The following is a 23,714-nucleotide window of genomic DNA, read 5'->3' as shown; positions in this document are numbered from 1 at the left end:
AACTACAATCCCATAATCCATTGCGGCAGTTTTTTTCGCCTGCCTTCCCGCCTTTCGTACAACAACTCCTCGTTATTTGGCCCGGAGACATGAGCATCTCGTCATTATATACAGACCTCTGGACGGATAGACTTTTACACCTGATACGCCTGTCTGTTTCTCTTCCTGTCTGTCTACCTGTCTGTTTCTCTTCCTGTCTATCTACCTGTCCGTCTGTCTGTCTGTCTGTCTGTTTCTCTTCCTGTCTGTTTCTCTTCCTGTCTGTCTGTCTTTCTCTTCCTGTCTATCTACCTGGCTGTCTGTTTCTCTTCCTGTCTATCTTCCTGTCTGTCTGTTTCTCTTCCTGTCTGTCTCTGTTTCTCTTCCTGTCTATCTTGTCTGTCTGTCTGTCTGCTCCTAACCCTGACTTCTCTCTAACCAATCACAGCTCATCCTGTCTGTCTGTCTGCTCCTAACCCTTACTTCTCTCTAACCAATCACAGCTCATCCTGTCTGTCTGTCTGCTCCTAACCCTTACTTCCCTCTAACCAATCACAGCTCATCCTGTCTACAGCCATGGTTCTAACTCCTAACCACTGGGCTGAGTCTCAATCCAGTAAGGTTCAGATGGCCCCCTATTCCCCATCTAGTGTACTACTATAGGCCAGGTCCCATAGGGGTGGTGTACTACTGTAGACCAGGGCCCATAGGGGTAGTGTACTACTGTAGACCAGGGCCCATAGGGGTAGTGTACTACTGTAGACCAGGTCCCATAGGGGTGGTGTACTACTGTAGACCAGGGCCCATAGGGGTGGTGTACTACAATAGACCAGGGCCCATAGAGGTGGTGTACTACTGTAGACCAGGTCCCATAGGGGTGGTGTACTACTGTAGACCAGGTCCCATAGGGGTGGTGTACTACTGTAGACCAGGTCCCATAGGGGTGGTGTACTACTGTAGACCAGGTCCCATAGGGGTGGTGTACTACCATAGACCAGGGCCCATAGGGGTGGTGTACTACTGTAGACCAGGACCCATAGGGGTGGTGTACTACTATAGACCAGGGCCCATAGGGGTGGTGTACTACTGTAGACCAGGTCCCATAGGGGTGGTGTACTACTGTAGACCAGGGCCCATAGGGGTGGTGTACTACTATAGACCAGGGCCCATAGGGGTAGTGTACTACTGTAGACCAGGGCCCATAGGGGTAGTGTACTACTATAGACCAGGGCCCATAGGGGTGGTGTACTACTGTAGACCAGGGCCCATAGGGGTGGTGTACTACTGTAGACCAGGTCCCATAGGGGTAGTGTATAGGGAATTGGGGTAGTGTGATCTGTCTGTCTGTCTGTCTGTCTGTCTGTCTGTCTGTCTGTCTGTCTGTCTGCTAGACAGTACTGTCTGTCTGTCCTGTCTGTCTGCTAGACAGATCTGTTCTGTATGTCTGTCTGTCTGTCTGCTAGCAGTATACTAACTACAGAGGAATTGGGTACATTTCCCCCTCTCTCCCTCACCCCCCCTCTTTCCCTCACCCCCCCCTCTTCCCCTCACCCCCCTCTCTCCCTTTCTCCCTCACCCCCCTCTTTCCCTCACCCCCCCTCTTCCCCTCACCCCCCCTTCTCCCTTTCTCCCTCACCCCCCCTCTTTCCCTCACCCCCCCTCTTTCCCTCACCCCCCTCTTCCCCTCACCCCCCCTCTCTCCCTTTCTCCCTCACCCCCCCTCTTTCCCTCACCCCCCCTCACCCTCTCTCTCCCTCACCCCCCCTCTTTCCCTTTCTCCCTCACCCCCCTTTCCCTTTCTCCCTCACCCCCCCTCTTTCCCTCACCCCCCCTCACCCTCTCTCTCCCTCACACCCCCTCTTTCCCTTTCTCCCTCACCCCCCCTTTCCCTTTCTCCCTCACCCCCCCTCTCTCCCTTTCTCCCTCACCCCCCCTCTCTCCCTTTCTCCCTCACCCCCCCTCTCTCCCTCACCCCCCCTCTCTCCATTTCTCAGTAATACTACAGTAATGCTACAGTAATACTACAGTAATACTACAGTAATGCTACAGTAATGCTACAGTAATACTACAGTAATGCTACAGTAATACTACAGTAATACTACAGTAATGCTACAGTAATACTACAGTAATACTACAGTAATGCTACAGTAATACTACAGTAATGCTACAGTAATGCTACAGTAATACTGCAGTAATACTGCAGTAATGTTACAGTAATACTACAGTAATACTACAGTAATGCTACAGTAATGCTACAGTAATACTACAGTAATGCTACAGTAATGTTACAGTAATGCTGCAGTAATGCTACAGTAATACTACAGTAATGCTACAGTAATACTACAATAATGCTACAGTAATGCTACAGTAATACTACAGTAATACTACAGTAATGCTACAGTAATGCTACAGTAATGTTACAGTAATACTACAGTAATGCTACAGTAATACTGCAGTAATGCTACAGTAATGCTACAGTAATGCTACAATAATGCTACAGTAAGACTACAGTAATACTACAGTAATGCTACAGTAATGCTGCAGTAATGTTACAGTAATACTACAGTAATACTACAGTAATACTACAGTAATGTTACAGTAATACTACAGTAATGCTACAGTAATGCTGCAGTAATGTTACAGTACTACTACAGTAATACTACAGTAATACTACAGTAATACTACAGTAATACTACAGTAATACTACAGTAATACTACAGTAATGTTACAGTACTACTACAGTAATGCTACAGTAATGCTGCAGTAATGTTACAGTACTACTACAGTAATGCTACAGTACTACTACAGTAATACTACAGTAATACTACAGTAATGTTACAGTACTACTACAGTAATGCTACAGTAATACTACAGACAGACAAACCTGATGTTGGAGTTCCACTCTGTGATCCTGAGAGTCAATAATCTCTCTCTCTGTCACAGAGTCCTCCACTGAGGAGGACGATGATGAGGAAGAGTTGTCGTGCTCCGAGGGGAGTGAGCTGGAGGAGAGTGGGTTGGGCCTGCTGGCCAGGTTCGCAGCCAGCGCCCTCCCGGTCAACCCCGTCCCCCTGCCCCGTCTCCACGACAAGAAACACCGTAGCAGGCAAAGCATTCTGGGTAAGCAAGAGAGATTTGGACGTGTGAATTCCATTGTAACCTTGTCAGAGGTGCCGTTTACTACGTTTCTACCACCTGTGTGTGTGTGTCCTCTAGGTTTCGGTTCTGGTTCTGACCTGTGTGTGTGTGTGTGTCCTCTAGATCTCGGTTCTGGTTCTGACCTGTGTGTGTGTGTCCTCTAGGTTTCAGTTCTGGTTCTGACCTGTGTGTGTGTCCTCTCTAGGTTTCAGTTCTGGTTCTGACCTGTGTGTGTGTCCTCTCTAGGTCTCGGTTCTGGTTCTGACCTGTGTGTGTGTGTCCTCTCTAGATCTCGGTTCTGGTTCTGACCTGTGTGTGTGTGTCCTCTCTAGGTTTCAGTTCTGGTTCTGTCCTGTGTGTGTGTGTCCTCTCTAGGTTTCAGTTCTGGTTCTGTCCTGTGTGTGTGTGTGTGTGTGTGTGTGTGTCCTCTAGGTTTCGGTTCTGGTTCTGAGCTGTGTGTGTGTGTCCTCTCTAGGTTTCAGTTCTGGTTCTGACCTGTGTATGTGTCCTCTCCAGGTTTCAGTTCTGGTTCTGACCTGTGTGTGTGTGTGTCCTCTAGGTTTCGTTTCTGGTTCTGACCTGTGTGTGTGTCCCCTCTCTAGGTTTCAGTTCTGGTTCTGACCTGTGTGTGTGTGTCCTCTAGGTTTCGGTTCTGGTTCTGACCTGTGTGTGTGTGTCCTCTAGGTTCTGGTTCTGACCTGTGTGTGTGTGTATGTGTGTCCTCTAGGTTCTGGTTCTGACCTGTGTGTGTGTGTCCTCTAGGTTCTGGTTCTGACCTGTGTGTGTGTGTCCTCTAGGTTCTGGTTCTGACCTGTGTGTGTGTGTGTCCTCTAGGTTCTGGTTCTGACCTGTGTGTGTGTGTATGTGTGTCCTCTAGGTTCTGGTTCGGACCTGTGTGTGTGTGTGTGTCCTCTAGGTTCTGGTTCTGACCTGTGTGTGTGTGTCCTCTAGGTTCTGGTTCTGACCTGTGTGTGTGTGTCCTCTAGGTTCTGGTTCTGACCTGTCTGTGTGTGTGTGTCCTCTAGGTTCTGGTTCTGACCTGTGTGTGTGTGTCCTCTAGGTTCTGGTTCTGACCTGTGTGTGTCCTCTAGGTTCTGGTTCTGACCTGTCTGTGTGTGTGTGTCCTCTAGGTTCTGGTTCTGACCTGTGTCTGAGGAAGTTCCCCTCTCTGCTCCATGGGAAACGCTCCGCACCCGAACTCCCCCTGTTACCCCCGGCAACGCGCCACGGCGACCACACTAGCAACGAGACCTCGCCGGTCAAACGCAAACCTCGCCCATCTCCTCGGTCGCCCCGGAGATTCACCTTTGACCCCGCCGGGGGACTAGCGGGAGGGGCTAGCGAGGAGGAGGGATGGACACGCAGACGCAGCGAGAGGATTTTCCTTCATGATGCCTCCACCAATCAGATCTCTCCCTCCAGTAAAAACCCTCCAATCAGCACTAAACCCGCCCCCAGACCTAAAACCACACCCAGGGAGGGGAAAGACTGGAAGGTGAGTCGGTCTGTCCTCTCTGGTCTGTCCTCTCTGTTCTGTCCTCTCTGGTCTGTCCTCTCTGGCCTGTCCTCTCTGGTCTGTTCTCTCTGGCCTGTCCTCTCTGGTCTGTCCTCTCTGGCCTGTCCTCTCTGGTCTGTCCTCTCTGGTCTGTTCTCTCCGCCTATTCTCTCGGGCCTGTCCTCTCCCCCATCCTCTCAGGCCTGTCCTCTCCCCCTATCCTCTCGGGCCTGTCCTCTCTGGTCTGTCCTCTCTGGTCTGTCCTCTCTGGTCTGTCCTCTCCGCCTGTCCTCTCCGCCTGTCCTCTCCCCCTATCCTCTCGGGCCTGTCCTCTCCGCCTATCCTCTCGGGCCTGTCCTCTCCCCCTATCCTCTCGGGCCTGTCCTCTCCCCCTATCCTCTCGGGCCTGTCCTCTCCGCCTATCCTCTCGGGCCTGTCCTCTCCACCTATCCTCTCGGGCCTGTCCTCTCCCCCTATCCTCTCGGGCCTGTCCTCTCCCCCTATCCTCTCGGGCCTGTCCTCTCCGCCTGTCCTCTCCGCCTGTCCTCTCCCCCTATCCTCTCGGGCCTGTCCTCTCCGCCTATCCTCTCGGGCCTGTCCTCTCCCCCTATCCTCTCGGGCCTGTCCTCTCCCCCTATCCTCTCAAGCCTGTCCTCTCCGCCTATCCTCTCGGGCCTGTCCTCTCCCCCTATCCTCTCGGGCCTGTCCTCTCCCCCTATCCTCTCGGGCCTGTCCTCTCCCCCTATCCTCTCGGGCCTGTCCTCTCCGCCTATCCTCTCGGGCCTGTCCTCTCCGCCTATCCTCTCGGGCCTGTCCTCTCTGGTCTGTCCTCTCTGGTCTGTCCTCTCGGTCTGTCCTCTCGGTCTGTCCTCTCCGCCTGTCCTCTCCGCCTATCCTCTCGGGCCTGTCCTCTCCCCCTATCCTCTCGGGCCTGTCCTCTCCCCCTATCCTCTCGGGCCTGTCCTCTCCCCCTGTCCTCTCGGGCCTGTCCTCTCCCCCTATCCTCTCGGGCCTGTCCTCTCCGCCTATCCTCTCGGGCCTGTCCTCTCCGCCTATCCTCTCGGGCCTGTCCTCTCTGGTCTGTCCTCTCTGGTCTGTCCTCTCGGTCTGTCCTCTCGGTCTGTCCTCTCCGCCTGTCCTCTCCGCCTATCCTCTCGGGCCTGTCCTCTCCCCCTATCCTCTCGGGCCTGTCCTCTCCCCCTATCCTCTCGGGCCTGTCCTCTCCCCCTGTCCTCTCGGGCCTGTCCTCTCCCCCTGTCCTCTCGGGCCTGTCCTCTCCCCCTATCCTCTCGGCCTGTCCTCTCCCCCTGTCCTCTCGGGCCTGTCCTCTCCCCCTATCCTCTCGGGCCTGTCCTCTCCCCCTGTCCTCTCGGGCCTGTCCTCTCGGCCTGTCCTCTCGGGCCTGTCCTCTCGGCCTGTCCTCTCGGGTCTGTCCTCTGTCTGTCCTCTCGGCCTGTCCTCTCGGGTTTGTCCTCTCGGTCTGTCCTCTCGGCCTGTCCTTTCGGGTCTGTCCTCTCGGCCTGTCCTCTCGGGTCTGTCCTCTCGGCCTGTCCTCTCGGGTCTGTCCATCTTTCTAGTGTGTTTATGATGGTATGTGTATGTGGTGTGATGGTGTGTGTGTTCTAACTTGCTTGTTTCTGTGTGTGTGTTAAACAGAAGAAGAGGCTGAAGGACCCTCCCCTGACCCCGCCCTCTCTGTCTAGTCCAATCACAGAGAGCCCGGTAGCCCCTCCCCTCAGCCCTGCACGCAAGAGCCAATCAAAAGCCAAGGCTAAACCCCGAGAGGTCTGTGTACTGCTACGTTCAATCCTCATAAATTATCCTTCTCGTGTGTTACATACAACTGCCTCTCAGATATGACAACTCTGTGTGTGTGTGTGTGTGTGTGTGTGTTTCAACAGGCTCGTGGAGCGGTCAGTAGGCTGATGAAGAGTATGGAGGCTGATGAAGACTTCGAACCCAGTCAGGACAGCAGCTTCTCTGAAGACGATGGACCTCCTCCGTCACACAGCAGTCTGGCCGAGAGGACCCTGTCGTCTGGTTAGTTGACTGGTTATGTAGATACGTTGGTGTGTATATATCAGTCTGGCTGAGAGGACCCTGTCGTCTGGTTGGTTGACTGGTTATGTAGATACGTTGGTGTGTATATATCAGTCTGGCTGAGAGGACCCTGTCGTCTGGTTAGTTGACTGGTTATGTAGATACGTTGGTGTGTATATATCAGTCTGGCTGAGAGGACCCTGTCGTCTGGTTGGTTGACTGGTTATGTAGATACGTTGGTGTGTATATATCAGTCTGGCTGAGAGGACCCTGTCGTCTGGTTAGTTGACTGGTTATGTAGATACGTTGGTGTGTATATATCAGTCTGGCTGAGAGGACCCTGTCGTCTGGTTAGTTGACTGGTTATGTAGATACGTTGGTGTGTATATATCAGTCTGGCTGAGAGGACCCTGTCGTCTGGTTAGTTGACTGGTTATGTAGAGACGTTGGTGTGTATATATCAGTCTGGCTGAGAGGACCCTGTCGTCTGGTTAGTTGACTGGTTATGTAGAGACGTTGGTGTGTATATATCAGTCTGGCTGAGAGGACCCTGTCGTCTGGTTAGTTGACTGGTTATGTAGAGACGTTGGTGTGTATATATCAGTCTGGCTGAGAGGACCCTGTCGTCTGGTTGGTTGACTGGTTATGTAGACACGTTGGTGTGTATATATCAGTCTGGCTGAGAGGACCCTGTCGTCTGGTTGGTTGACTGGTTATGTAGATACGTTGGTGTGTATATATCAGTCTGGCTGAGAGGACCCTGTCGTCTGGTTAGTTGACTGGTTATGTAGATACGTTGGTGTGTATATATCAGTCTGGCTGAGAGGACCCTGTCGTCTGGTTAGTTGACTGGTTATGTAGATACGTTGGTGTGTATATATCAGTCTGGCTGAGAGGACCCTGTCGTCTGGTTAGTTGACTGGTTATGTAGATACGTTGGTGTGTATATATCAGTCTGGCTGAGAGGACCCTGTCGTCTGGTTGGTTGACTGGTTATGTAGATACGTTGGTGTGTATATATCAGTCTGGCTGAGAGGACCCTGTCGTCTGGTTAGTTGACTGGTTATGTAGATACGTTGGTGTGTATATATCAGTCTGGCTGAGAGGACCCTGTCGTCTGGTTGGTTGACTGGTTATGTAGATACGTTGGTGTGTATATATCAGTCTGGCTGAGAGGACCCTGTCGTCTGGTTAGTTGACTGGTTATGTAGATACGTTGGTGTGTATATATCAGTCTGGCTGAGAGGACCCTGTCGTCTGGTTGGTTGACTGGTTATGTAGATACGTTGGTGTGTATATATCAGTCTGGCTGAGAGGACCCTGTCGTCTGGTTAGTTGACTGGTTATGTAGATACGTTGGTGTGTATATATCAGTCTGGCTGAGAGGACCCTGTCGTCTGGTTAGTTGACTGGTTATGTAGATACGTTGGTGTGTATATATCAGTCTGGCTGAGAGGACCCTGTCGTCTGGTTAGTTGACTGGTTATGTAGAGACGTTGGTGTGTATATATCAGTCTGGCTGAGAGGACCCTGTCGTCTGGTTAGTTGACTGGTTATGTAGAGACGTTGGTGTGTATATATCAGTCTGGCTGAGAGGACCCTGTCGTCTGGTTAGTTGACTGGTTATGTAGAGACGTTGGTGTGTATATATCAGTCTGGCTGAGAGGACCCTGTCGTCTGGTTGGTTGACTGGTTATGTAGACACGTTGGTGTGTATATATCAGTCTGGCTGAGAGGACCCTGTCGTCTGGTTGGTTGACTGGTTATGTAGATACGTTGGTGTGTATATATCAGTCTGGCTGAGAGGACCCTGTCGTCTGGTTAGTTGACTGGTTATGTAGATACGTTGGTGTGTATATATCAGTCTGGCTGAGAGGACCCTGTCGTCTGGTTAGTTGACTGGTTATGTAGATACGTTGGTGTGTATATATCAGTCTGGCTGAGAGGACCCTGTCGTCTGGTTAGTTGACTGGTTATGTAGATACGTTGGTGTGTATATATCAGTCTGGCTGAGAGGACCCTGTCGTCTGGTTAGTTGACTGGTTATGTAGATACGTTGGTGTGTATATATCAGTCTGGCTGAGAGGACCCTGTCGTCTGGTTAGTTGACTGGTTATGTAGATACGTTGGTGTGTATATATCAGTCTGGCTGAGAGGACCCTGTCGTCTGGTTAGTTGACTGGTTATGTAGATACGTTGGTGTGTATATATCAGTCTGGCTGAGAGGACCCTGTCGTCTGGTTGGTTGACTGGTTATGTAGATACGTTGGTGTGTATATATCAGTCTGGCTGAGAGGACCCTGTCGTCTGGTTGGTTGACTGGTTATGTAGATACGTTGGTGTGTATATATCAGTCTGGCTGAGAGGACCCTGTCGTCTGGTTAGTTGACTGGTTATGTAGATACGTTGGTGTGTATATATCAGTCTGGCTGAGAGGACCCTGTCGTCTGGTTAGTTGACTGGTTATGTAGATACGTTGGTGTGTATATATCAGTCTGGCTGAGAGGACCCTGTCGTCTGGTTAGTTGACTGGTTATGTAGATACGTTGGTGTGTATATATCAGTCTGGCTGAGAGGACCCTGTCGTCTGGTTGGTTGACTGGTTATGTAGAGACGTTGGTGTGTATATATCAGTCTGGCTGAGAGGACCCTGTCGTCTGGTTAGTTGACTGGTTATGTAGATACGTTGGTGTGTATATATCAGTCTGGCTGAGAGGACCCTGTCGTCTGGTTAGTTGACTGGTTATGTAGATACGTTGGTGTGTATATATCAGTCTGGCTGAGAGGACCCTGTCGTCTGGTTAGTTGACTGGTTATGTAGATACGTTGGTGTGTATATATCAGTCTGGCTGAGAGGACCCTGTCGTCTGGTTGGTTGACTGGTTATGTAGATACGTTGGTGTGTATATATCAGTCTGGCTGAGAGGACCCTGTCGTCTGGTTGGTTGACTGGTTATGTAGATACGTTGGTGTGTATATATCAGTCTGGCTGAGAGGACCCTGTCGTCTGGTTAGTTGACTGGTTATGTAGATACGTTGGTGTGTATATATCAGTCTGGCTGAGAGGACCCTGTCGTCTGGTTAGTTGACTGGTTATGTAGAGACGTTGGTGTGTATATATCAGTCTGGCTGAGAGGACCCTGTCGTCTGGTTAGTTGACTGGTTATGTAGATACGTTGGTGTGTATATATCAGTCTGGCTGAGAGGACCCTGTCGTCTGGTTGGTTGACTGGTTATGTAGATACGTTGGTGTGTATATATCAGTCTGGCTGAGAGGACCCTGTCGTCTGGTTAGTTGACTGGTTATGTAGATACGTTGGTGTGTATATATCAGTCTGGCTGAGAGGACCCTGTCGTCTGGTTGGTTGACTGGTTATGTAGATACGTTGGTGTGTATATATCAGTCTGGCTGAGAGGACCCTGTCGTCTGGTTAGTTGACTGGTTATGTAGATACGTTGGTGTGTATAAATTGTTGTTTTTAAAAATGTGTTTTTTTTAAGTTACCTTGTTTCCATAATTATTCAGACCCTTTTGCTATGAGACTCTAAATTGATCTCAGGTTTTTCCTGTTTCCATGGATCATCCTTGAGATGTTTCTGCAACTTGATTGGAGTCCACCTGTGGTAAATTCAATTAATTGGACATGATTTGAAAAGGCACACACCTGTCTATATAAGGTCCCACAGTTGACAGTGCATGTCAGAGCAAAAACCAAGCCATGAGGTCGAAGGAATTGGGAATTATCCGTAGAGCTCCGAGACAGGATTATGTCGAGAGACAGATCTGGGGAAGGGTACCAAAACATTTCTGCAGCATTGAAGGTCCCCAAGAACACAGTGGCCTCCATCATTCTTAAATGGAAGAAGTTTGGAACCACCAAGACTCTTCCTAGACCTGGCCGCCCGGCCAAACTGAGCGATCGGGGGAGAAGGGCCTTGGTCAGGTCGACTAAGAACCTGATGGTCACTCTGACAGAGCTCCAGAGTTCCTCTGTGGAGATGGGAGAACCTTCCAGAAGGACAACCATCTCTGCAGCAGTCCACCAATCAGGCCTTTATGGTAGAAAGACCAGACGGAAGCCAGTCCTCAGTAAAAGGCACATGACTACCACTTGGAATTTGCCAAAAGGATCCTAAAGGACTCTTTGGCCTCAATGCCAAGCATCACGTCTGGGGAAAACCTGGCAGCATCCCTACGGTGAAGCACGGTGGTGGCAGCATCATGCTGTGGGGATGTTTGTCAGCGGCAGGGACTGGGAGACTAGTCAGGATCGAGGGAAAGATGAACGGTGCAAAGTACAGAGAAATCCTTGATGAAAACCTGCTCCAGAGCGCTCAGGAAGATTCACCTTCTAACAGGACAACGACTCTAAGCACACAGCCAAGACAGCGCAGGAGTGGCTTCGGGACAAGTGTTTGAATGTCCTTGAGTGGCCCAGCCAGAGCCCGGACTTGAACCCGATCGAAGAAGAGACCTGAAAATAGATGTGCAGCGACGTTCCCCATCCAACCTGACAGAGCATTGGAGAATCTGCAGAGAAGAATGGGAGAAACTCCCCAAATACAGGTGTGCCAAGCTTGTAGCGTCATACCCAAGAAGACTAGAGGCTGTAATCGCTGCCAAAGGTGCTTCAACAAAGTACAGAGTAAAGGGTCTGAATACTAATGTCAATGTGATATTATTTATAAAAACTGTTTTTTGCTTGGTCATTATGGGGTATTGTGATGTCATTATGGGGTATTGTGATGTCATTATGGGGTATTGTGATGTCATTATGGGGTATTGTGATGTCATTATGGGGTATTGTGATTTCATTATGGGGTATTGTGATGTCATTACGGGGTATTGTGTGTAGATTGTGCTAAAAAAAAAGATTTAATACATTTTAGAATAAGGCTGTAATGTAATAAATGCACTGTGTTAGTGTATATATTGATGCTTTGATATATTGATTGGTGTATATTGATTGGTGTATATTGATTGGTGTATTGATTGGTGTATATTGATTGGTGTATATTGATTGGTGTATATTGATTGGTGTATATTGATTGGTGTATATTGATTGGTGTATATTGATTGGTGTATTGATTGGTGTATATTGATTGGTGTATATTGATTGGTGTATATTGATTGGTGTATTGATTGGTGTATTGATTGGTATATTGATTGATATATTGATTGGTGTATATTGATTGGTGTATATTGATTGGTGTATATTGATTGGTGTATATTGATTGGTGTATATTGATTGATATATTGATTGGTGTATATTGATTGGTGTATATTGATTGGTGTGTATTGATTGGTGTATATTGATTGGTGTATATTGATTGGTATATTGATTGATATATTGATTGGTGTATATTGATTGGTGTATATTGATTGGTGTATATTGATTGGTGTATTGATTGGTGTATTGATTGGTGTATATTGATTGGTGTATATTGATTGGTGTATATTGATTGGTGTATATTGATTGGTGTATATTGATTGGTGTATATTGATTGGTGTATATTGATTGGTGTATATTGATTGGTGTATATTGATTGGTGTATATTGATTGGTGTATATTGATTGGTGTATATTGATTGGTGTATATTGATTGGTGTATATTGATTGGTGTATATTGATTGGTGTATTGATTGGTGTATATTGATTGGTGTATATTGATTGGTGTATATTGATTGGTGTATTGATTGGTGTATTGATTGGTATATTGATTGATATATTGATTGGTGTATATTGATTGGTGTATATTGATTGGTGTATATTGATTGGTGTATATTGATTGGTGTATATTGATTGATATATTGATTGGTGTATATTGATTGGTGTATATTGATTGGTGTGTATTGATTGGTGTATATTGATTGGTGTATATTGATTGGTGTATTGATTGGTATATTGATTGGTGTATATTGATTGGTGTATATTGATTGGTGTATTGATTGGTATATTGATTGGTGTATATTGATTGGTGTATATTGATTGGTGTGTATTGATTGGTGTATATTGATTGGTGTATTGATTGGTATATTGATTGGTGTATATTGATTGGTGTATATTGATTGGTGTATATTGATTGGTGTATATTGATTGGTGTATATTGATTGGTGTATATTGATTGGTGTATTGATTGGTGTATATTGATTGATATATTGATTGGTGTATATTGATTGGTATATATTGATTGGTGTATTGATTGGTGTATTGATTGGTGTATTGCTATATTGATCCAGCTCCGGTCCAGTGTGTGTTAGATAAAGACTCTCTTCAGGATGGTCTGAGGGTTCTGATCCCCATGGATGATCAGCTGCTGTATGCTGGACACGTCAACACGGTACACTCCCCGGACATGTGAGTACGCACACTACGCACCACACGGGGGGGGGCGTTGGTAGACACACACTACGCACCACACAGGGGGGGGCGTTGGTAGACACACACTACGCACCACACAGGGGGGGCGTTGGTAGACACACACTACGCACCACACAGGGGGGGCGTTGGTAGACACACACTACGCACCACACAGGGGGAGCGTTGGTAGACACACACTACGCACCACACAGGGGGGGGGGGGTTGGTAGACACACACTACGCACCACACAGGGGGGGCGTTGGTAGACACACACTACGCACCACACAGGGGGGGCGTTGGTAGACACACACTACGCACCACACAGGGGGGGGTTGGTAGACACACACTACGCACCACACAGGGGGAGCGTTGGTAGACACACACTACGCACCACACAGGGGGGGGGGGGTTGGTAGACACACACTACGCACCACACAGGGGGGGCGTTGGTAGACACACACTACGCACCACACAGGGGGAGCGTTGGTAGACACACACTACGCACCACACGGGGGGGGGGGGGTTGGTAGACACACACTACGCACCACACGGGGGGGGGGTTGGTAGACACACACTACGCACCACACAGGGGGAGCGTTGGTAGACACACACTACGCACCACACAGGGGGAGCATTGGTAGACACACACTACGCACCACACGGGGGGGGGGGGGTTGGTAGACACACACTACGCACCACACGGGGGGGGGGTTGGTAGACACACACTACGCACCACACAGGGGGAGCGTTGGTAGACGCACACTACGCACCACACAGGGGGAGCGTTGGTAGACACACACTACGCACCACACAGGGGGAGCGTTGGTAGACACACACTACGCACCACACAGGGGGGGCGTTGGTAGACACACACTACGCACCACACAGGGGGAGCGTTGGTAGACACACACTACGCACCACACAGGGGGAGCGTTGGTAGACACACACTACGCACCACACAGGGGGAGCATTGGTAGACACACACTACGCACCACACAGGGGGAGCGTTGGTAGACACACACTACGCACCACACAGGGGGAGCGTTGGTAGACACACACTACGCACCACACAGGGGGGGCGTTGGTAGACACACACTACGCACCACACAGGGGGAGCGTTGGTAGACACACACTACGCACCACACAGGGGGAGCGTTGGTAGACACACACTACGCACCACACAGGGGGAGCGTTGGTAGACACACACTACGCACCACACAGGGGGGGCGTTGGTAGACACACACTACGCACCACACAGGGGGGGCGTTGGTAGACACACACTACGCACCACACAGGGGGGGAGGGGGAGAGAGGGAACACACCTCATATCTACTGTCTAGAACAACTCCTAACCCCTGACCTCTGACCTCTGTTCTGTAGTTACAGCGTGGTGGTGGAGGGGGAGAGAGGGAACAGACCTCATATCTACTGTCTAGAACAACTCCTGACCCCTGACCTCTGTTCTGTAGTTACAGTGTGGTGGTGGAGGGGGAGAGAGGGAACAGACCTCATATCTACTGTCTAGAACAACTCCTGACCCCTGACCTCTGTTCTGTAGTTACAGTGTGGTGGTGGAGGGGGAGAGAGGGAACAGACCTCATATCTACTGTCTAGAACAACTCCTGACCCCTGACCTCTGTTCTGTAGTTACAGTGTAGTGGTGGAGGGGGAGAGAGGGAACAGACCTCATATCTACTGTCTAGAACAACTCCTGACCCCTGACCTCTGTTCTGTAGTTACAGCGTGGTGGTGGAGGGGGAGAGAGGGAACAGACCTCATATCTACTGTCTAGAACAACTCCTGACCCCTGACCTCTGTTCTGTAGTTACAGTGTGGTGTTGGAGGGGGAGAGAGGGAACAGACCTCATATCTACTGTCTAGAACAACTCTTGACCCCTGACCTCTGTTCTGTAGTTACAGTGTGGTGGTGGAGGGGGAGAGAGGGAACAGACCTCATATCTACTGTCTAGAACAACTCCTGACCCCTGACCTCTGTTCTGTAGTTACAGTGTGGTTGTGGAGGGGGAGAGAGGGAACAGACCTCATATCTACTGTCTAGAACAACTCCTGACCCCTGACCTCTGTTCTGTAGTTACAGTGTGGTGGTGGAGGGGGAGAGAGGGAACAGACCTCATATCTACTGTCTAGAACAACTCCTGACCCCTGACCTCTGTTCTGTAGTTACAGTGTGGTGGTGGAGGGGGAGAGAGGGAACAGACCTCATATCTACTGTCTAGAACAACTCCTGACCCCTGACCTCTGTTCTGTAGTTACAGTGTGGTGGTGGAGGGGGAGAGAGGGAACAGACCTCATATCTACTGTCTAGAACAACTCCTGACCCCTGACCTCTGTTCTGTAGTTACAGTGTGGTGGTGGAGGGGGAGAGAGGGAACAGACCTCATATCTACTGTCTAGAACAACTCCTGACCCCTGACCTCTGTTCTGTAGTTACAGTGTGGTGGTGGAGGGGGAGAGAGGGAACAGACCTCATATCTACTGTCTAGAACAACTCCTGACCCCTGACCTCTGACCTCTGTTCTGTAGTTACAGTGTGGTGGGGGAGAGAGGGAACAGACCTCATATCTACTGTCTAGAACAACTCCTGACCCCTGACCTCTGTTCTGTAGTTACAGTGTGGTGGTGGAGGGGGAGAGAGGGAACAGACCTCATATCTACTGTCTAGAACAACTCCTGACCCCTGACCTCTTACCTCTGTTCTGTAGTTACAGTGTGGTGGTGGAGGGGGAGAGAGGGAACAGACCTCATATCTACTGTCTAGAACAACTCCTGACCCCTGACCTCTGTTCTGTAGTTACAGTGTGGTGGTGGAGGGGGAGAGAGGGAACAGACCTCATATCTACTGTCTAGAACAACTCCTGACCCCTGACCTCTGTTCTGTAGTTACAGTGTGGTTGTGGAGGGGGAGAGAGGGAACAGACCTCATATCTACTGTCTAGAACAACTCCTGACCTCTGACCTCTGTTCTGTAGTTACAGTGTGGTGGTGGAGGGGGAGAGAGGGAACAGACCTCATATCTACTGTCTAGAACAACTCCTGACCCCTGACCTCTGTTCTGTAGTTACAGTGTGGTTGTGGAGGGGGAGAGAGGGAACAGACCTCATATCTACTGTCTAGAACAACTCCTGACCTCTGACCTCTGTTCTGTAGTTACAGTGTGGTGGTGGAGGGGGAGAGAGGGAACAGACCTCATATCTACTGTCTAGAACAACTCCTAACCTCTGTTCTGTAGTTACAGTGTGGTGGTGGAGGGGGAGAGAGGGAACAGACCTCATATCTACTGTCTAGAATAACTCCTGACCCCTGACCTCTGTTCTGTAGTTACAGTGTGGTGGTGGAGGGGGAGAGAGGGAACAGACCTCATATCTACTGTCTAGAATAACTCCTGACCCCAGACCTCTGTTCTGTAGTTACAGTGTAGTGGTGGAGGGGGAGAGAGGGAACAGACCTCATATCTACTGTCTAGAACAACTCCTGACCCCTGACCTCTGTTCTGTAGTTACAGCGTGGTGGTGGAGGGGGAGAGAGGGAACAGACCTCATATCTACTGTCTAGAACAACTCCTGACCCCTAACCTCTGTTCTGTAGTTACAGCGTGGTTGGAGGAGGGGGAGAGAGGGAACAGACCTCATATCTACTGTCTAGAACAACTCCTGACCCCTGACCTCTGTTCTGTAGTTACAGTGTGGTGGTGGAGGGGGAGAGAGGGAACAGACCTCATATCTACTGTCTAGAACAACTCCTGACCCCTGACCTCTGACCTCTGTTCTGTAGTTACAGTGTGGTGGGGGAGAGAGGGAACAGACCTCATATCTACTGTCTAGAACAACTCCTGACCCCTGACCTCTGTTCTGTAGTTACAGTGTGGTGGTGGAGGGGGAGAGAGGGAACAGACCTCATATCTACTGTCTAGAACAACTCCTGACCTCTGACCTCTGTTCTGTAGTTACAGTGTGGTGGGGGAGAGAGGGAACAGACCTCATATCTACTGTCTAGAACAACTCCTGACCCCTGACCTCTGACCTCTGTTCTGTAGTTACAGTGTGGTGGTGGAGGGGGAGAGAGGGAACAGACCTCATATCTACTGTCTAGAACAACTCCTGACCCCTGACCTCTGACCTCTGTTCTGTAGTTACAGTGTGGTGGTGGAGGGGGAGAGAGGGAACAGACCTCATATCTACTGTCTAGAACAACTCCTGACCCCTGACCTCTGTTCTGTAGTTACAGTGTGGTGGTGGAGGGGGAGAGAGGGAACAGACCTCATATCTACTGTCTAGAACAACTCCTGACCCCTGACCTCTGTTCTGTAGTTACAGTGTGGTTGTGGAGGGGGAGAGAGGGAACAGACCTCATATCTACTGTCTAGAACAACTCCTGACCCCTGACCTCTGTTCTGTAGTTACAGTGTGGTGGTGGAGGGGGAGAGAGGGAACAGACCTCATATCTACTGTCTAGAATAACTCCTGACCCCTGACTTCTGTTCTGTAGTTACAGTGTGGTGGTGGAGGGGGAGAGAGGGAACAGACCTCATATCTACTGTCTAGAACAACTCCTGACCCCTGACCTCTGTTCTGTAGTTACAGCGTGGTTGGAGGAGGGGGAGAGAGGGAACAGACCTCATATCTACTGTCTAGAACAACTCCTGACTCCTAACCTCTGTTCTGTAGTTACAGTGTGGTGGTGGAGGGGGAGAGAGGGAACAGACCTCATATCTACTGTCTAGAACAACTCCTGACCCCTGACCTCTGTTCTGTAGTTACAGTGTGGTGGTGGAGGGGGAGAGAGGGAACAGACCTCATATCTACTGTCTAGAACAACTCCTGACCCCTGACCTCTGTTCTGTAGTTACAGTGTGGTGGTGGAGGGGGAGAGAGGGAACAGACCTCATATCTACTGTCTAGAACAACTCCTGACCCCTGACCTCTGTTCTGTAGTTACAGCGTGGTGGTGGAGGGGGAGAGAGGGAACAGACCTCATATCTACTGTCTAGAACAACTCCTGATCCCTGACCTCTGTTCTGTAGTTACAGCGTGGTTGGAGGAGGGGGAGAGAGGGAACAGACCTCATATCTACTGTCTAGAACAACTCCTGACCCCTGACCTCTGTTCTGTAGTTACAGTGTGGTGGTGGAGGGGGAGAGAGGGAACAGACATCATATCTACTGTCTAGAATAACTCCTGACCCCTGACCTCTGTTCTGTAGTTACAGTGTGGTGGTGGAGGGGGAGAGAGGGAACAGACCTCATATCTACTGTCTAGAACAACTCCTGCAGGAGGCTGTGAGTACATCTCATTACATCTGTGTTCTTTGGGTTTTTGTTACAGGCCGTGGATGTGATGCCCTCGTCTGTGTGTGTGTGTGTGTGTGTGTGTGTTTTGTGTTTTTATTACAGTGTGTGTGTTATTCTGTGTGTTATTCTGTGTGTTATTCCAGATTGTGGATGTGATGCCCTAGTCAGTGTGTGTGTGTGTGTGTGTTAATGTGTGTTAATGTGTGTTATTCTGTGTGTTATTCTGTGTGTTATTCCAGATTGTGGATGTGATGCCTCCGTCAGTCTGGTATCTTCCTGAAGGCTGTCGTGTTGCTGCATACTGGAGCCAGCAGTACCACTGTCTCTACCCCGGCACCGTAGTCAACGGTAACGCACAGTACCACTGTCTCTACCCCGGCACCGTAGTCAACGGTAACGCACAGTACCACTGTCTCTACCCCGGCACCGTAGTCAACGGTAACGCACAGTACCACTGTCTCTACCCCGGCACCGTAGTCAACGGTAACGCACAGTACCACTGTCTCTACCCCGGCACCGTAGTCAACGGTAACGCACAGTACCACTGTCTCTACCCCGGCACCGTAGTCAACGGTAACGCACAGTACCACTGTCTCTACCCCGGCACCGTAGTCAACGGTAACGCACAGTACCACTGTCTCTACCCCGGCACCGTAGTCAACGGTAACGCACAGTACCACTGTCTCTACCCCGGCACCGTAGTCAACGGTAACGCACAGTACCACTGTCTCTACCCCGGCACCGTAGTCAACGGTAACGCACAGTACCACTGTCTCTACCCCGGCACCGTAGTCAACGGTAACGCACAGTACCACTGTCTCTACCCCGGCACCGTAGTCAACGGTAACGCACAGTACCACTGTCTCTACCCCGGCACCGTAGTCAACGGTAACGCACAGTACCACTGTCTCTACCCCGGCACCGTAGTCAACGGTAACGCACAGTACCACTGTCTCTACCCCGGCACCGTAGTCAACGGTAACGCACAGTACCACTGTCTCTACCCCGGCACCGTAGTCAACGGTAACGCACAGTACCACTGTCTCTACCCCGGCACCGTAGTCAATGGTAACACACAGGCCAGGTTTTCCATTAGCCGGTAATAGCTGGCTTTTGGCCAATAAAAACTAGAAAAGCCGATAAATAAAATTGGAGAAGACAACATCCCATTTGAGAAAGTGTTTTATAGTCTCATCACCAGTCAATAGTTTGGACACATCTAGTCCTTTCAATCTAGGTGACCTGTTCCTTTAACCCCTTCCTGTCTGTACAGGAAGTTCAGACGGTGATGACAGTGATGACCTCATCACGGTGGAGTTTGATGACGGTGACACGGGTCGCATCCCCCTCTCCCACATCAGACTGCTGCCCCCTGACTACAAGATACAGTGTAAGGACACAGCCCCTCTCCCACATCAGACTGCTGCCCCCTGACTACAAGATACAGTGTAAGGACACAGCCCCCTCCCACATCAGACTGCTGCCCCCTGACTACAAGATACAGCCCCTCTCCCACATCAGACTGCTGCCCCCTGACTACAAGATACAGCCCCCTCTCCCACATCAGACTGCTGCCCCCTGACTACAAGATACAGTGTAAGGACACAGCCCCTCTCCCACATCAGACTGCTGCCCCCTGACTACAAGATACAGTGTAAGGACACAGCCCCTCTCCCACATCAGACTGCTGCCCCCTGACTACAAGATACAGTGTAAGGACACAGCCCCTCTCCCACATCAGACTGCTGCCCCCTGACTACAAGATACAGTGTAAGGACACAGCCCCTCTCCCACATCAGACTGCTGCCCCCTGACTACAAGATACAGCCCCCTCTCCCACATCAGACTGCTGCCCCCTGACTACAAGATACAGTGTAAGGACACAGCCCCCTCTCCCACATCAGACTGCTGCCCCCTGACTACAAGATACAGTGTAAGGACACAGCCCCCTCCCACATCAGACTGCTGCCCCCTGACTACAAGATACAGTGTAAGGACACAGCCCCTCTCCCACATCAGACTGCTGCCCCCTGACTACAAGATACAGTGTAAGGACACAGCCCCCTCCCACATCAGACTGCTGCCCCCTGACTACAAGATACAGTGTAAGGACACAGCCCCTCTCCCACATCAGACTGCTGCCCCCTGACTACAAGATACAGCCCCCTCTCCCACATCAGACTGCTGCCCCCTGACTACAAGATACAGTGTAAGGACACAGCCCCCTCTCCCACATCAGACTGCTGCCCCCTGACTACAAGATACAGTGTAAGGACACAGCCCCCTCCCACATCAGACTGCTGCCCCCTGACTACAAGATACAGTGTAAGGACACAGCCCCTCTCCCACATCAGACTGCTGCCCCCTGACTACAAGATACAGCCGCCTCTCCCACATCAGACTGCTGCCCCCTGACTACAAGATACAGCCCCAATGACTCACACACACATTGTCACACAAGGACTCACACAGACACAAGGACTCACACAGACACAAGGACTCACACAGACACAAGGACTCACACAGACACAAGGACTCACACAGACACAAGGACTCACACACACTCACACAAGGACTCACTCACACACACACACACACACACACACACACACACACTCCCACAAGGACTCACTCACACACACACACACACACACACACACACACACACACACACACTCCCACAAGGACACACACACACACACACTCCCACAAGGACACACACACACACACACTCCCACAAGGACACACACACACACACACTCCCACAAGGACACACACACACACACACACTCCCACAAGGACGGACACACACTCCCACAAGGACACACACTCCCACAAGGACACACACTCCCACAAGGACACACACTCCCACAAGGACACACACTCCCACAAGGACACACACTCCCACAAGGACACACACTCCCACAAGGACACACACTCCCACAAGGACACACACTCCCACAAGGACACACACTCCCACAAGGACTCACTCACACTCTTTTGTATTCTTTCCCAGTGGGTTTGTTCAGTCTGTGTGATGATTCTGATGTTAAACCTGCCCCCCTGTAGGCGCTGAGCCCTCCCCTGCGCTGCTAGTGGCCAGCTGCTCCAGGAGGCGTGTCAGGAAGTGCAGCAAGGACACCAGTGAGACGAGGCCTAAAGCAGGGGACTCCGCCCCCAAGGGCAGAGGGAGACCGGCCAAGAAACCCAAACCCAAACCTGGTGAGCCAATCAGAGACCTCGATGCTAGTTGGAACAGCTCTAAGACTTTATAACTGCTGTGGATCCTGTTATCCCTGTTGGATCCTGTTATCCCTGTTGGATCCTGTTATCCCTGTTGGATCCTGTTATCCCTGTTGGATCCTGTTATCCCTGTTGGGTCTGTTATCCCTGTTGGATCCTGTTATCCCTGTTGGGTCTGTTATCCCTGTTGGGTCTGTTATCCCTGTTGGGTCTGTTATCCCTGTTAGGTTTGTTATCCCTGTTGGGTCTGTTATCCCTGTTAGGTTTGTTATCCCTGTTGGGTCTGTTATCCCTGTTGGGTCTGTTATCCCTGTTGGGTCTGTTATCCCCGTTGGGTCTGTTATCCCCGTTGGGTCTGTTATCCCTGTTGGGTCTGTTATCCCTGTTGGGTCTGTTATCCCTGTTATCCCTGTTAGGTCTGTTATCCCTGTTGGGTCTGTTATCCCTGTGGGGTCTGTTATCCCTGTGGGGTCTGTTATCCCTGTTGGGTCTGTTATCCCTGTTGGGTCTGTTATTCCTGTTATCCCTGTTGGGTCTGTTATCCCTGTTGGGTCTGTTATCCCTGTTGGGTCTGTTATCCCTTTGGGTCTGTTATCCCTGTTGGGTCTGTTATTCCTGTTGGGTCTGTTGGGTCTGTTGGGTCTGTTATTCCTGTTAGGCTTGTTAGGTCTGTTATTCCTGTTGGGTCTGTTATTCCTGATGGGTCTGTTATTCCTGTTATTCCTGTTATCCCTGTTATCCCTGTTGGGTCTGTTATCCCTGTTGGGTCTGTTATCCCTGTTGGGTCTGTTATTCCTGTTGGGTCTGTTATCCCTGTTGGATCTGTTATCCCTGTTGGGTCTGTTATTCCTGTTGGGTCTGTTATTCCTGTTGGGTCTGTTATTCCTGTTGGGTCTGTTATCCCTGTTATCCCTGTTGGGTCTGTTGTCCCTGTTATTCCTGTTGGGTCTGTTATCCCTGTTGGGTCTGTTATTCCTGTTATCCCTGTTGGGTCTGTTATCCCTGTTATCCCTGTTAGGTCTGTTATCCCTGTTGGGTCTGTTATCCCTGTTGGGTCTGTTATCACTGTTATCCCTGTTGGGTCTGTTATCCCTGTTGGGTCTGTTATCCCTGTTGGGTCTGTTATCCCTGTTGGGTCTGTTATCCCTGTTGGGTCGGTGGATTATGTTATCCCTGTTAGGTCTGTGAATTCTGTTATTCCTGTTAGGTCTGTTATTCCTGTTAGGTCTGTGAATTGTGTTATTCCTGTTAGGTCTGTGGATTATGTTAACCCTGTTAGGTCTGTGGATTATGTTATTCCTGTTAGGTCTGTGGATTGTTATTCCTGTTAGGTCTGTGGATTATGTTATTCCTGTTAGGTCTGTGAATTATGTTATTCCTGTTAGGTCTGTGGATTATGTTATCCCTGTTCGGTCTGTGAATTCTGTTATCCCTGTTCGGTCTGTGAATTCTGTTATCCCTGTTATCCCTGTTAGGTCTGTGATTTCTGTTATTCCTGTTAGGTCTGTGGATTATGTTATTTCTGTTAGGTCTGTGGATTATGTTATTCCTGTTAGGTCTGTGGATTATGTTATCCCTGTTAGGTCTGTGAATTCTGTTATCCCTGTTAGGTCTGTGATTTCTGTTATTCCTGTTAGGTCTGTGGATTATGTTATTCCTGTTAGGTCTGTGGATTATGTTATTCCTGTTAGGTCTGTGGATTATGTTATTCCTGTTAGGTCTGTGGATTATGTTAACCCTGTTAGGTCTGTTAACCCTGTTAGGTCTGTGGATTATGTTATTCCTGTTAGGTCTGTGGATTATGTTATTCCTGTTAGGTCTGTGGATTATGTTATTCCTGTTAGGTCTGTGGATTATGTTAACCCTGTTAGGTCTGTTAACCCTGTTAGGTCTGTGGATTATGTTAACCCTCTTAGGTCTGTTATTCCTGTTAGGTCTGTGAACTCAGGTCAGTCATTTGTTAACTCCTGCCTTTCTTTCCCTCTAGAGCCCCCAGTGAGCCCAGACCCCCGGGAGACGATGCCCCCCCCGGGACCCAGCCAGGCTCCAGACAGACCTCAGCTCCCCACCAGACCAGCCCAGGACAGGCCCTCTTCCTCCCAGAGACCTGCTCAGGAAAGACCCCTGTCTGCCCCCAGGCCGGGACCAG

The 23,714-nt window shown here is 50.0% G+C and overlaps 1 protein-coding gene across 9 annotated transcripts in view; it reads left to right on the top strand.

Moving 5' to 3' along the window:
• Positions 1 to 23,714, top strand: part of LOC110516334 (trinucleotide repeat-containing gene 18 protein) — a 103,118-nt gene that overhangs the window by 72,265 nt on the left and 7,139 nt on the right. For 7 of the 9 annotated variants that reach the window (XR_005041776.1, XM_036972321.1, XM_036972319.1 and 4 more), the window contains 10 exons: positions 2,923 to 3,099; positions 4,248 to 4,612; positions 6,269 to 6,397; positions 6,514 to 6,652; positions 12,893 to 13,010; positions 18,235 to 18,310; positions 18,562 to 19,345; positions 19,596 to 19,712; positions 21,392 to 21,544; positions 23,553 to 23,714. The exon at positions 23,553 to 23,714 is cut by the window's right edge. Coding sequence is in view for 8 of the 9 variants with exons in the window: in XM_036972321.1 (XP_036828216.1) it covers positions 2,923 to 3,099; positions 4,248 to 4,612; positions 6,269 to 6,397; positions 6,514 to 6,652; positions 12,893 to 13,010; positions 18,235 to 18,310; positions 18,562 to 19,345; positions 19,596 to 19,712; positions 21,392 to 21,544; positions 23,553 to 23,714 (2,220 nt within the window). In the remaining variant the exon portion in view is untranslated. The remainder of the gene's footprint in view (positions 1 to 2,922; positions 3,100 to 4,247; positions 4,613 to 6,268; positions 6,398 to 6,513; positions 6,653 to 12,892; positions 13,011 to 18,234; positions 18,311 to 18,561; positions 19,346 to 19,595; positions 19,713 to 21,391; positions 21,545 to 23,552) is intronic. The other 2 variants (XM_036972324.1, XM_036972323.1) reach the window with 2 other exon arrangements.

This window comes from Oncorhynchus mykiss, unplaced genomic scaffold (assembly GCF_013265735.2).
Source record: "Oncorhynchus mykiss isolate Arlee unplaced genomic scaffold, USDA_OmykA_1.1 un_scaffold_140, whole genome shotgun sequence".
NCBI lineage: Eukaryota > Metazoa > Chordata > Actinopteri > Salmoniformes > Salmonidae > Oncorhynchus > Oncorhynchus mykiss.
The sequence above is the reverse complement of the archived record's forward strand: the minus strand, read 5'-3'. Positions and strand labels throughout refer to the sequence as shown.